Source organism: Gossypium hirsutum, chromosome A02 (assembly GCF_007990345.1).
Source record: "Gossypium hirsutum isolate 1008001.06 chromosome A02, Gossypium_hirsutum_v2.1, whole genome shotgun sequence".
NCBI lineage: Eukaryota > Viridiplantae > Streptophyta > Magnoliopsida > Malvales > Malvaceae > Gossypium > Gossypium hirsutum.
Genome location: NC_053425.1, coordinates 10,070,127 through 10,082,520, shown reverse-complemented (window position 1 = coordinate 10,082,520; position 12,394 = coordinate 10,070,127). Strand labels below are relative to the sequence as shown.

Here is a 12,394-nt window from a genome sequence, read left to right as displayed (position 1 = left end):
ATCTTTGTTATTCCACGAGATTACCTAAAGGAGGGACAACTTGGTCTTGTCTTTTTGGGATAATTGCTTGGCATATTTGGAAGAATATGAATCTTTTTATTTTTCAAGGCATAACTTGCAATGCCCTTGAGATTGTTAGAGTCTTTTACTTGGGCACAACAGTATGAGTTGAACCATAATGAGGTAAAGTTAAATGTTCATGACTCTAATACTCAAACTTCCTTATCAGGGAATTGGGTGCACTTATTCATTAATGGTGCAATGGATAGAGGGTATAGACCAGCGTCTACTGGTGGAGTGTTGCAAGATCAGAATAAAAAATTGATCTTGGGATATAACCCATATCTCGAGAAATGCATGGTCTTTGAGGCCGAACTTTAAAGTATTTTGGATGGCATGCTTACTTCACTTAGTAATGGATTTAATAGAGCTATGATTCATATTGACAATTTAAAGGTAGTTCAAGCCTTATGAATAATTTTTTACTGATTTGACATATTCTCAAAGTAGATACTAGAGTTGCCGACTATTTGATTAAATTAAGCTTTAGATAAGAGCACATGCCTACTAGTTTATGATGAAGTATGGATAATACCGTAAAAGTTCTAAATCAATATAAAATTAGGGTGATTTTGATCAATATAACTTAATCTTTGTTTGTTTGTTTTTCAAAAAAAAAAGGCTGCCAACTATGACCATCAAAGTTAGTTCCATGGGGACATCTTGATGGCCACCCTAAACACCAATGGTGGAAGGGCCCGGCTGTTACTTATAGCCAAACGGAAATCTCACTCTGATCCTGGTAAGCAACTTATTTCTATTATAATTTGAGGTTGGCTGCTATATCAGCATTGTTGATATGGTTCTACTCATTATATTTTATTTATACCAAGCATTGTGTTGAACGATTTTTACCTGGTTTCTCTGATACAAAAGCTGAAACATTTGTCAGATGTTCATTAGTTGCGGTATGATTGATGATAGAGCCATAGTTTTTTTTTTTGACATAAATTCACTCACCAAAATCTCAACTGTCATCATTTTTTTTCTTCACCCAAACAGAAAATCAAACCCCCAAAGAAATTTTCACCATAATTTTCTCCTACTTTCCCTCTCTCCATTAATTCTGGAAAACCATTAAAAAAGAAAGGCAACTTTTTTTTTCCAATTTCTGTATGTACTGCTTCTTCCCCAATTTCAAGTTTTTTTTTTTGATTTAACCATTCATGTTTTCTCCAAATTTTAATCAAATGGATTGGTCGATTTCATGGGATGAATCATCCCTCAATGCATATAAAGAAGTATTCCGAGCCCTTTGTTTGATTCCTATTTTGCATTATGTAATTGCGTTTATGGTGATTTGGGTAGTTTTCCTTTACAATTTCCTGGAATTTCATTTCTTCCAAGACTTTTTCAGTGGATTCCGAGGTGCTCCGGTTGCTTTGACCTTTCACCCCACTTCCCATATCTACCATGGCGTGGTTTCCAAGTGCAAGATCCTTCATGGCAGGTACCCTTTTTCCTCCTTTTTCTAGTTTACCCACAAATTTGTTTTCTTTCACTCTCAATCATGATTTTTTTTGGGGGGGGGGGGTTGATTTGGTAAATTATTGCAGGTATATAGCAACACCGTGGTTATCAAGTCCTCATTTTCAGACTGCTTTTCTCAATTTCTTCGGGAATCCTCCTGCTTTCAGCTACCGCAGGTCCTAAAATTTTTCCGATCTTTTTAATGTTGGATTTAGAATATATATATGTTGGCCCATGTGCTTTTTATCTCACAAAGACCTCTGTTTCCTCAGACAACTTTTTCATGCTTCTGATGGTGGAACCATAGCTCTAGATTGGCTTACAAGTTCTGATAGTAAGTGCAAAACTTTTGATGATATTATGGTAGACATAATAACTACTAGAAAAATTCATACTTTGGGTTGTAAAAAGCTCTTACTTTTGACGTGTTTGACAATTGTACAGTTTCAAGAGGTGCCTTTGAAGTGAATCATACTATCTCCAAGGATGACACTACACCTTTGGTGGTTGTCATTCCTGGCTTAACAAGTGATTCTACTTCTTCAGTAAGTTAAATGTTTACTACTCTTCTTTTCTTGTTTCTAGCTGCTCTTTGTATCAACTTTTGCTGAACTTTGACAAATGAAAAATCCAACTAGGATAGTTGGATAGTTATCCATAGAAACTTCAAGAGTACAATGAGTAGTTAGAGGTGAAGGATAGGTAGTAGATAGCTGACAGGCTTATGAGGATCTCAATTTAGAACTTGCAAATGTCTATCCTGTCTCAAAATTCAGTTGCCTAGTAATAGATAGGCCTAATAAACCGATTTTGTTTTAGGCTTTGCTGGTTTCTCACTTATTGCTTATGGAATATGCTTTAATGGCTGTATATATCGATTTTGCCCCTGGTTCTTTTTGTTAGGTATATTTAGCGCTGCTGCTTCTTCTTTTTTGCCTTTTGCAAGTTTACTGCCTATATGTAGTGGCTGGTTAAGAAAAAATTGTTGCTATTGATGCCAATTTAATTCGTCCCTGTTCCACTTACTAATCACTTAAAGAATTGCATATACTAATTAATGACACATAGGTTAAATATGGGAAAGAGATTGTTGTGGAATATGGTTTACTAAATTACAATTTTCTTGATATAATTCTTGTTGCAGTACATTAAGCACCTTGCATTTGGATTGGCAACACATGGATGGAATGTTGTAGTTAGCAACCACCGAGGACTGGGTGGTGTTTCAATTACTGTGAGCTGTTCTTTTTCTTTTATTTCCCTCCTGCATTTAGCTCACTAAACTTGTATTTAATGTGTTCTTTTTTAATTGGTCTGTTTGAGTTGGAATTTTGCCTAAGTAATCTATCTTGCATGATGGACATTGAACTTCCTATAATTATATTCTATTGGTCTGTGAAATCAATCGACATCGAAAAATACTTTGATTTTTTGTTTAACTGATGAGCTTTTTAAACAATTAAGTTTCTGGAGGTTGATCTAAAGGTAGTAATAATTTAATTAAAAAGGACAGAACATTGGGTATTTAACCTTATAATGATAGATCAATTAGGCCTATGTTGTGCAGACTTTTCATGCTCCTTAAAATACCTATATCTGATGATATTCAATAAATGTAGATATGGAGATATGACCTTCCAAATATGTGGAAATAATTAGAAAAGTTGACCATACCTGTATATAACACTGAACTCCGAGTCCGAGTAAAATAAAACTAGTTGCATTTTTTGTTTGTGGCACATTACATTGCGGTGCTTTATTTCTAGTTAATTTGTTTTATTTTTTAAAAATTCATTTAGTTCCTCTATTAAGAACTAATACAGTGACCTAGATCTTTGACTGGTAGTTAATTGGTGAGATGTATTTGGCTATGTTTGTATGCCATGCTCCAAGGAACAAGTATGCATGGATGAAAACTATAGTGTATTGGTTAAAAGCTGAGGGCTTCTTGTACTTCCTCTGGAAATTTTCAGATGTTAAGAGCTATCTTGTAGTTAAATAAAGATTAGTCATCGCTTAACCATTCTGTTCATATTAATAATTTCTTCATGATTTTTTAATAAGTTTAACATTGTTAATGTGAAATAGATCTATTTCTTTTAATGTTGTATTTTGTAATAACACATTTGCAGTCTGATTGCTTTTATAATGCTGGCTGGACAGAGGATGCCCGAGTCGTCATTGATTATCTTCATCATCAGTATCCAAAGGCTCCTTTATTTGCTATTGGAACTAGCATTGGTGCCAACATTCTGGTATGTTACTTGGTCTGAATTTCTTTGACATTGTATTTCTTATTTGTTTGGTATAAAAGTTTTATTACGAAATCTATTGCATTATCTACCTCTCCCGTGCATCTACCAACTGGTCTTGTCTATGTTAGATGCCAGTTCTTCACCAGTGATGTATTGGATATTTCCTTCTCCTTTTACAAGATTCAAATAGATGCATTTTGGATTCTTGTAAATCTGCACGTTTCAGCTTATTTAGATTAGAATAAGTTGGCTTAAGTCCATGTTATTATTCCTATAAATGGTCCTATGCCTTCCCCTGTCCACATAAAAGTAGTGTTTTTTAGGCAATTTGGATATATACATATATATTTCTGTTTCTGTGTGTGCATACACTCTTGTGTATTTACTTTTTTTTTTTTTTTTTTGATTAGCCAATAGGCAGTTTGCTTACCCATACCATTTTATGTTACATTTTGTTACCTTGAATTATAACTTATACCAACTCATATTTACCTTTGACATCTTAGTATCAATCATTTCCAACAGGTGAAATATCTTGGAGAGGATAGAGAGAAAGTACCAGTAGCTGGAGCAGTGGCTATTTGCTCCCCATGGGACCTTTTGGTTAGTGCTTTATCTATACCAAAATCTAGCTATTAGTTTCAGGTTTCAAGTGGCCTATGTTTTATGGAAGAAAATTTTCAAAGTTTCATTATTTGTTAGTTGCTAGTTTGAATCTTCAGAGTATGCTATTATATTATTCTTCATATTTTTTCTTTTCCAATAAATAAATTTCTCATATCTCCATTATTCCTTAACTGCTAATTTTTAATTATCTCTGCTAATTTTTAATTATCTTTGTTCTTAATCTTTTAGGCTTATGTCTTTGTAATTTGTTGAAATTGAGATGAAGTGAAATGTGTTTTCATGCATTCTTTGTTTTGGCTCATATTGATAATAATTTGATTGGTTAATAGTGTTAATGATTCCCTCACTAGGACCTCCCTTTTATGCACATGCTATTGATTGAGTATTAATTATTGATCCCCAAGGTTATAAATAGAACCAATTATCTAATGATGCTAAGATACAGCAAGAAATTAACTAGGAACCACAAAAAGAAGAAAAAAAAAAAACACTCATTTTGGTTCAGTTGGAGTTGAAATGACACATGCTAAGCTCTCGAAGATAAAACTAACTTTCTAGCCTTGGCGAAGAAACTTAACAGAACCTAAATTAATTTGTTTCAATCAATTCCGTGCTCAATTCTAGCAGCAAAAACTTCCAACTACATTAGCTCTCAAATGAACTCTTACCCATCTTCCATGACATCCTACGTTTTCCATTCACTTGCTAATTCTTAGAAGTTTTTGACTTATTGTGATGTGAATATATAAATTTATGTTGATAAGTATTCCTTATTCAGGAACTGGTGTTGGAAGTTAAATTAGTTATGATGGTATACCTGCTTTAGCCATATTAAGTTACTAGTTCTTTGACATCGTAGCAGGATATGTGATCATCCATATGAATCTGCAATTCTTCTTCATCATTTGGTTATTTTCTTTCATTTAATTTTACATCTTCTGCAGATTGGTGATAGGTTTATATGCCGCAGGCTACTTCAGAAGTTATATGATAGAGCCCTTACAATTGGCCTTCAAGGTTATGCAAAATTGTATGTCTGTTTTGCTTTCCTCAAATAACTCGTCAGATTTTAGGCCTAAATGCAGGTCTTGCTGTCTGAAACTCAAAAACTGTTGGAACCTTTTTGTTCTTTTCAGAGGAGGCATACATAGTGAGGCCTCAGGAATAGTGTGTACCTAGTAACTGGTTTCTGTTCCAATTCTTTTACCCTTTGGAGCTTAACAGTACCTATAATACCTGTTTCTGTTTTCTTTGTGGGGAGAATGGGGTTCTTGGATATGTCTCAATTGAAGAAGTAGTAATAGATTTTATATATTAGTTTCCTAGAGTTGATATGACCCCACATGTTTATTGTAGGCATGAGCCTCGCTATTCTCGGTTGGCTAATTGGGAAGGAATAAAAAAGGTTAGTTTTTTTTTATATGAGGACCAGCTTTTGTTTGGGATGCGTCACTACTATAGTTATAATAGATCTGAAGATGAAATGCTGTTCTGTTGTTTCTCATACAGCTGTGAGAGATAAAAGTTTCCTCATTTTGCTTTCATCTTGCAAAACTTAACACTAAAATATCTAATCTAGAGATTGATATATGTTATGTTTCTTATCCTTCCTTCTGCCAGGCCAGTCCTGGATAGTTTCCACATGAAAACATTGAGCATGATTACATGTAGAATTAAGCATACTTGAATGATTTGTTTCTTACCTCAAGGGAAGTTTGGACTATTAATTTTGGATGCCTTCGAATCACCTTTGCTTTCCTTTTTACAACCTGCACTATTAAGTTTATTGCTAGTACAGCATGTTCATGATGTTATTAATTTTCATTCAAATTGCTTTGTTATGCTTCTCTTGCTTATCATACACTTTAATGGTTATCCTCTTGGCTTTCAATAGTCACGTTCAATTCGAGATTTTGACAACTTTGCTACTTGCCTTGTTGGAAAATTTGAGGTACCATCTGAAACTTTATCCATTGTTTCTTCTTTGCCGGTGTATTATGAGTTACCAAAAGTATCATACTGTTTTCTCAGACTGTGGATACATACTATAGGCGTTCTACCAGCACTCCTTATGTGTTAAATGTGTCAGTGCCATTGCTCTGTATCAGTGCTCTAGATGATCCGGTCTGTACGAGAGAAGCTATTCCTTGGGATGAATGCAGGTGGAGCTCCTGTAACCAGGCTACTGAATGTTATCTTTGAGTTTCTTGTGTTATTTTGGGCAACTGACCTTTTAACTCTGTCTTTAACAGGGCAAATAAAAATATTGTGTTGGCCACCATAAAACATGGAGGACATCTTGCATTTTTTGAGGGAATAACTGGATCTAGACTATGGTAATTTATAGCTTCACATTAGTACATAACTAACCAGTATAATATGTCAAATCTATTGATGCTATAAATCAGCCTTCCCTTGATAAAAGAATTTCAAGAAATTTATTTAGTTCAATCTAAGCAGTCCTGGTGGCTGTTTTTTTCGTGTTATTATTTGATTGCTGCTGTCATTTATGAAACCCCTTAACTGAAATTGAGAGGGAACTCCAACCATGTGCTTCAGTGTTTCTTTGAGGTGTCATGGATGTTGTTGATATGCAATTCTTTTAAGACATCGAAAGGCAGACCTGTTCTGACACATACTTTCTTTCTTTTAATCATGCAGGTGGGTGAGGGCCACTGACGAATTTATTGGTGTCCTACACTCTAGTTCACATATGCACAAAAAGAAGGTTTACTTTTATTTTATGTTCATTTCATTGAAATGTGCATTGCTAGGGTTATGAAGTAGTTGATGCATTTGCAGACTGAGATTACAGAGCAGAAGGCGTCAATTGAATCATCAATTGATCAGGGTCCTTATGTAAACGTCAGAGAAGATGGAATGGTGGCTGCAGTCGGTAGCGCGCATGCAGGAAATAAATCAGTTGAACACTTTACGGGGTTGGGGAGTATTCAAGATAAAACTGTTTTAGCAACGGAACAAACACAGCAGCAGACGGAAACAAAGTCAGATGTTGCAGGCAGTGGTGGTGAAGTATCAGGAGAATGTTCAAGCCTGCTACGGATCAAGTGTTTTGATGTGATTACTGCATCAAAAAGATGGTTGGATCATCTTCTATTCCGAAAAAACGGAAAATCGGTGTGGTTACTAGTTTACATTGCCATAATTACAAGTTGGCCAATACTAGGTTCAGCTCTTCGCATTTTTTCCAGCAAGAAGAAGCTCAGGAAATTTTCGGCTGCAACTTCGCATAGAAGGTAGGTAAGAGATGTATTTTCTACATGTTTTATGTGACATTATTCCTCTAAACATGGCTTTTGCTTGTAGTAATTGTGAACTAAAATCTCTATTAATTTGATCGTAATTAGTTATCATGAAAACTTGCTCTGACTTTTTTTTTTTTTTTAAAAAGATTTTAAGTCCACATATATCATAATATCCATAAGCAACAACATGGATACTGCTTTTACTCACATAATGAAATTCTTATTATTCACTCTCCCAATCTTTATCATTCACAAAATCCAACATTATCTTATCTATTCTAATCAAACAAAATTTCAAACCTTGGGTGGCCATCAACCCCCTGTTTGCTCTGCAATGACTCATCACACCATAAGTCTATTCTTTTAAAAAATAGAATTTAATCTTTATATTTTTTATTTTTAAAAATTTAATTCATTTATTTTTTAAATTTTAAAGTTTAGCATTATTATTTTCTTTTATTAAATTAAATTTCATTATAGCATTTTTTAATAACATGATTACCAAGTAAATTTTGTTAATTTTAAATGTCAAATTAATAAACTTAACAAAAAATTATTAGACCTAAATTTTGAATTCTGAAAAATAAAAAAATTAAAATTTTAAAAGTAAAAGTATATGAACTAAATATCAAATTTTAAGAAAAATACTCATATTTTAACAAAATTATATATATAAATCTGCCGTTTGATAGACTTAAAAAGGAAATATGAATTTGGTAAGATAATGACCTTTTTCATTGCTAGGAATCAAACCTAAGAAAGTAACTTATTGGCCCTTTTTCTTTTCTTATCTTTGAATACTTTTATATTCTGAGACAAATAATATTCTTTCTTTTTTATTTTTGAGTTACAAAGAATATTCAAACCATAGGGAGTGCGAGACAAAATAAAATCCTAGTAGTCATCACTTTGAAATTTCAGCCATTATTATAGATTAATTTACATAGCCTGGACTTTGTTAATTGCATTTGACTTTATTATAATCATAATCTGATTCAGTTGTTATGCTGGTTAATAATTCATAATTGTTGTTATTATAATAATTAAAGAGAAAGTGAGTTTAAATGCATTTAAATACATTATTTTTCTGATTTATGACTTAGAGAAAGGTTACGGGTAAAACTTTTTTTCTTAATAGACCATTTACTCTTGGCCACCCGATTTTGGCCTCTAGAAGGACTATTAAGAGGTTGTCAAGATATAACAACCTCATACAACGAAAATATCTGACATGTAACGGATCTGCAACCTTACCGACCACATAAATAGTTTTCCATCCATATTATCAGTGGTGTGGCATTACCAAACAAGGAAAGAACCAAGGATCTTTCCTAATTCAACCCTATGCACTCTCTTTAGTGACTTAACATTCTCTACCTTTCTCCTCCTCTTCTATCCCTTAGCCCTCGCCTTCGTCTTTCCACTTGTTATAGGTGAAACAGCCTCATTGTAACTATCACCTCCTCTTTCTTGCCTCCTCTTTGTCGATTCCCTATATCAACAAAATTTTTTTTTTAAAAAACTAACAATTAATTTTGTGTGGAAGCTTTACTTAAAATAACACAAAATATTATGATTTTATTTTACTACCCATATTTGTACATGATAATCCAATTTTTTAGCTAAAATAACCTTAATTTTGGTTCCCTAAATCACATTTCCTACTAGTTTTGTAATATGTATAAATAATAAAACTATAAGATGTGATGTGGTGATTGCTCATTCTATCCCTTAATCATGAAGTCTAAAATTTAATCTTCACCCATAAAAATAAAACACATTTCATAATTAATCATTTACCGAGCAACCTTAAAAACATCCTAACTAAACTACTACAATGCACAAATAATCACTTTGAAAATTCTATTTATAGTTGGATGAATGTGAACGTTAATGATGTAAAAGTCAAATGTGTAACTTTTCTTTTCAATTATACTTTTAATTATTACCCTAAAAAAAACTTTAGTTATTTTCGTTTTGGTACAAAATAGTTAAGCTATTATTATGTCAACCAGCATAACGTTTTAATATTTAAATTATTTATGCATTGAATAGATAAATATACATTAATTGGTTAAATGTCAATTTAATGTCTAATAATTGCAGAAATATTTTATTCTTTAAGTATTTGCACCCGTTTTTATTGTAAATTGATATTTTTTTATCATAATTTTGCCAATTATTAATACGGAATTTTAGGATGGTCTTAAAATTATTTTAAAATTTACTAATATAGATTTTTCTTTAAAAAAATTGCCAACTACAATTCTTTTTTTCTTTTTTTTGGTAAAAAAGAAGACATTCCAATTAACTAGGAAGAAACAACGGACGAGCTTCCTTCATATGAGTGAACATTACTATCCTCTTCAAGTAGATGAATTACGAAATTTGGTGGATTTGGAAACAGGGCCAGCTGGTTAATTCTCCCTATTGCCGCATTTGCCAGCCAATCAGTGACCTTATTACTCTCTCGCCCTACATGCCGAAACTTCACTTTCCAATCCTTTTTACACCATTCATGAAATAACCGGACTTCTTCAATATTGCTAATTGATGCGAACCCATTACAAATAGTCTCAGTAAGCATCGCATTATCACAATTAATCTCCACATGTTTGTACCCATTCAACCAAGCCAGTTTCATTCCTTCAACAATCGCTCGTGCCTCAATCCTGAATATTTCATCCATCCCTCTTACCATATTAAACCCCATCAGCCAACCACAATTCTTTTAAAATTTGGCCAAAGAGTTTAATCCATATTTTTGCTATTTACATTTTAATGCCATAATTTCTCTAATGGAATTTGTGGAAATTTGCTTTCCACTTAGGCTGATTGCTTTCTTCTCAAGTCAAAATTACATTTATTTACATTTAATTGAACCCAATTAATCAGGGGAGTATAAAACATAAAATTTTAAGTTTGAACTTCAAACTGTTTACTAATTTAGCTATATTAATTATTTTGATATTGTATTTAATTATATTAAACAATTTTATTTATGTTCATATTTGAATTTATAGTAAATAATTACATTTGATTTCATAATATTGTGTATATAAAATATACACATTGCACTCTCAAAAGAGAGAAGGAATTTGAACCTTAAAGACAACTTTGGCTCCGTTTGTTTGCAGGTAAAATATTTTCCGGAAAATGATTTCTGGAAAATAATTTTCTGGAAAATAATTTCTGGAAAATGATTTACTTTTCTGGTGTTTGGATGAATCTATGTAAAATATTTTCTGTTGTTTGGCAAATTTCCTGAAAAGCTGTTTTATAATAAAAATTTATATATTTAAAGAATTTATTATCTTTTCTTTGTTTGATTGAATTTATTTTATATATATATATTAATACATTTATATTTTAAATTGTTTTTAACATGTATTGCAATGATTTATTTATAAATAAATCATTTTAAATATATAATAATACTCAATTATTAAACTAGAATATTAACCGTCCTAAATTGAAAACAACCAAAGTCAAATAATTATTTGTAATTGTCTTATAAAAAAAATAAAAAACAATGATTGAATAATTATAAATTAGCTTCCAAACCACAATTAATACTAGAAATTAATAATATTATCCAAATGCATAATTAGTATTACACTACATGGTAACAACAACATTATCCAAGTGCATAACTAATATTACACCACATGATAACTAATATTACAGCACATTATAACAACATTGTCCAAGTGCATAACTAATATTATACCACATTATCAATATCTTCAACCTTGAGAATTTTTGAAGCCAATTTTTTCTATGCTTCTTTCTTTTAACTAAAAAAGCCTTTGCCTCAGATTCATGACTCACTAAATAATCAAACACAGAACAAAGGAAGTCATCATCAAATCCTTCTACCTCCATTGACATCACTTCTTTGTAAAGATGTGGTGTCTTATCCGCAGTAAATTGTTTCAAAGCATTAGCAATTTCGCCAAGTTGTTCACTCACAAGTTTAATTTGTTCATCTTCGACACTTTCTTGAGCCTTTTTTCTTTTACGTTTAGATGTGCTAGATGAAGATACATTTGTTCTTACCTCTTCAGTCGCTTCATTCTCGCAATCTATAGGCACTGAACCTATGTTATCATCATCCAAATCTATGTCAGCAAATATTCAGGCAAAACTCCCTGTTGCCATATCTTTGCCAACAACCAAAGCAATTTCATCATAATGATCAATGCTTTTATTCAAAAATGGTTCATACTTCTTGTGTGCCTGTTGGATATTATATAAAATTAGAATAACAAGTAAAAAATAATTGAAATATACTTAACATATACATACATATATTACCATTACTGCTGCATCATATGTCGCTCTATCACATGTGATCATTTTCATGTTATCAACCCATCCAAAACCACTTTCACCCTGAATTGTGCATATAATTTGCCACTGTTTCTTTACAGTCCTCAAATGATTTTCCACATGTTTTGCATCGCATTGGACTTGAAATTTTTCAGAAATAGCTTCGACAACTCGATTAATAGAAGCTGCTTTGAAAGTATTAGAAGGCTTATTTCCTTTCTGGGCCTCCTCAGCTAAAATTTCAAGAAAAAGATGTTCCATCGGTTTTGTCCACCTGAATTGCTTGGAGGTTCCTTCTTGGTTGCCCTTACCCATTCTACATTAATAATTGTCATTGTCAATCATTTCAATATCCAACAAGCTTAAAACATAATAAATTCAATA

General features: G+C 32.2%; 1 protein-coding gene across 3 annotated transcripts; it reads left to right on the top strand.

The window, feature by feature from the left end:
* Window positions 1-579: 579 nt before the first annotated feature.
* LOC107951575 (embryogenesis-associated protein EMB8) lies at window positions 580-7,792 on the top strand. Of its 3 annotated transcripts, none has more exons than XM_016886670.2 (15): window positions 580-802; window positions 1,408-1,510; window positions 1,617-1,706; window positions 1,803-1,864; window positions 1,975-2,075; window positions 2,675-2,764; window positions 3,663-3,785; window positions 4,311-4,388; window positions 5,357-5,442; window positions 5,769-5,817; window positions 6,307-6,363; window positions 6,444-6,574; window positions 6,665-6,748; window positions 7,074-7,140; window positions 7,215-7,792. In XM_016886670.2, the coding sequence occupies exons 1-15, from the start codon at window positions 727-729 to the stop codon at window positions 7,671-7,673; spliced, it is 1,656 nt and encodes a 551-aa protein (XP_016742159.1). In that variant the 5' UTR covers window positions 580-726; the 3' UTR covers window positions 7,674-7,792. The 3 variants fall into 3 exon arrangements, with proteins under 3 accessions (XP_016742159.1, XP_016742158.2, XP_016742160.1); XM_016886671.2 differs by having other exon boundaries at window positions 801-968; XM_016886669.2 differs by having other exon boundaries at window positions 796-1,510.
* Window positions 7,793-12,394: the final 4,602 nt, after the last annotated feature.

What these genes read in the sequence shown, in the direction of transcription:
- LOC107951575 (XM_016886669.2), top strand. Translation starts at nt 1,227, where the DNA reads ATGTTTTCTCCAAATTTTAATCAAATGGATTGGTCGATTTCATGGGAT. An exon ending in TGCAAGATCCTTCATGGCAG is followed by an intron (nt 1,511 to 1,616) that starts GTACCCTTTTTC and finishes AAATTATTGCAG; the next exon opens with GTATATAGCAACACCGTGGT. An exon ending in GCATTGGTGCCAACATTCTG is followed by an intron (nt 3,786 to 4,310) that starts GTATGTTACTTG and finishes CATTTCCAACAG; the next exon opens with GTGAAATATCTTGGAGAGGA.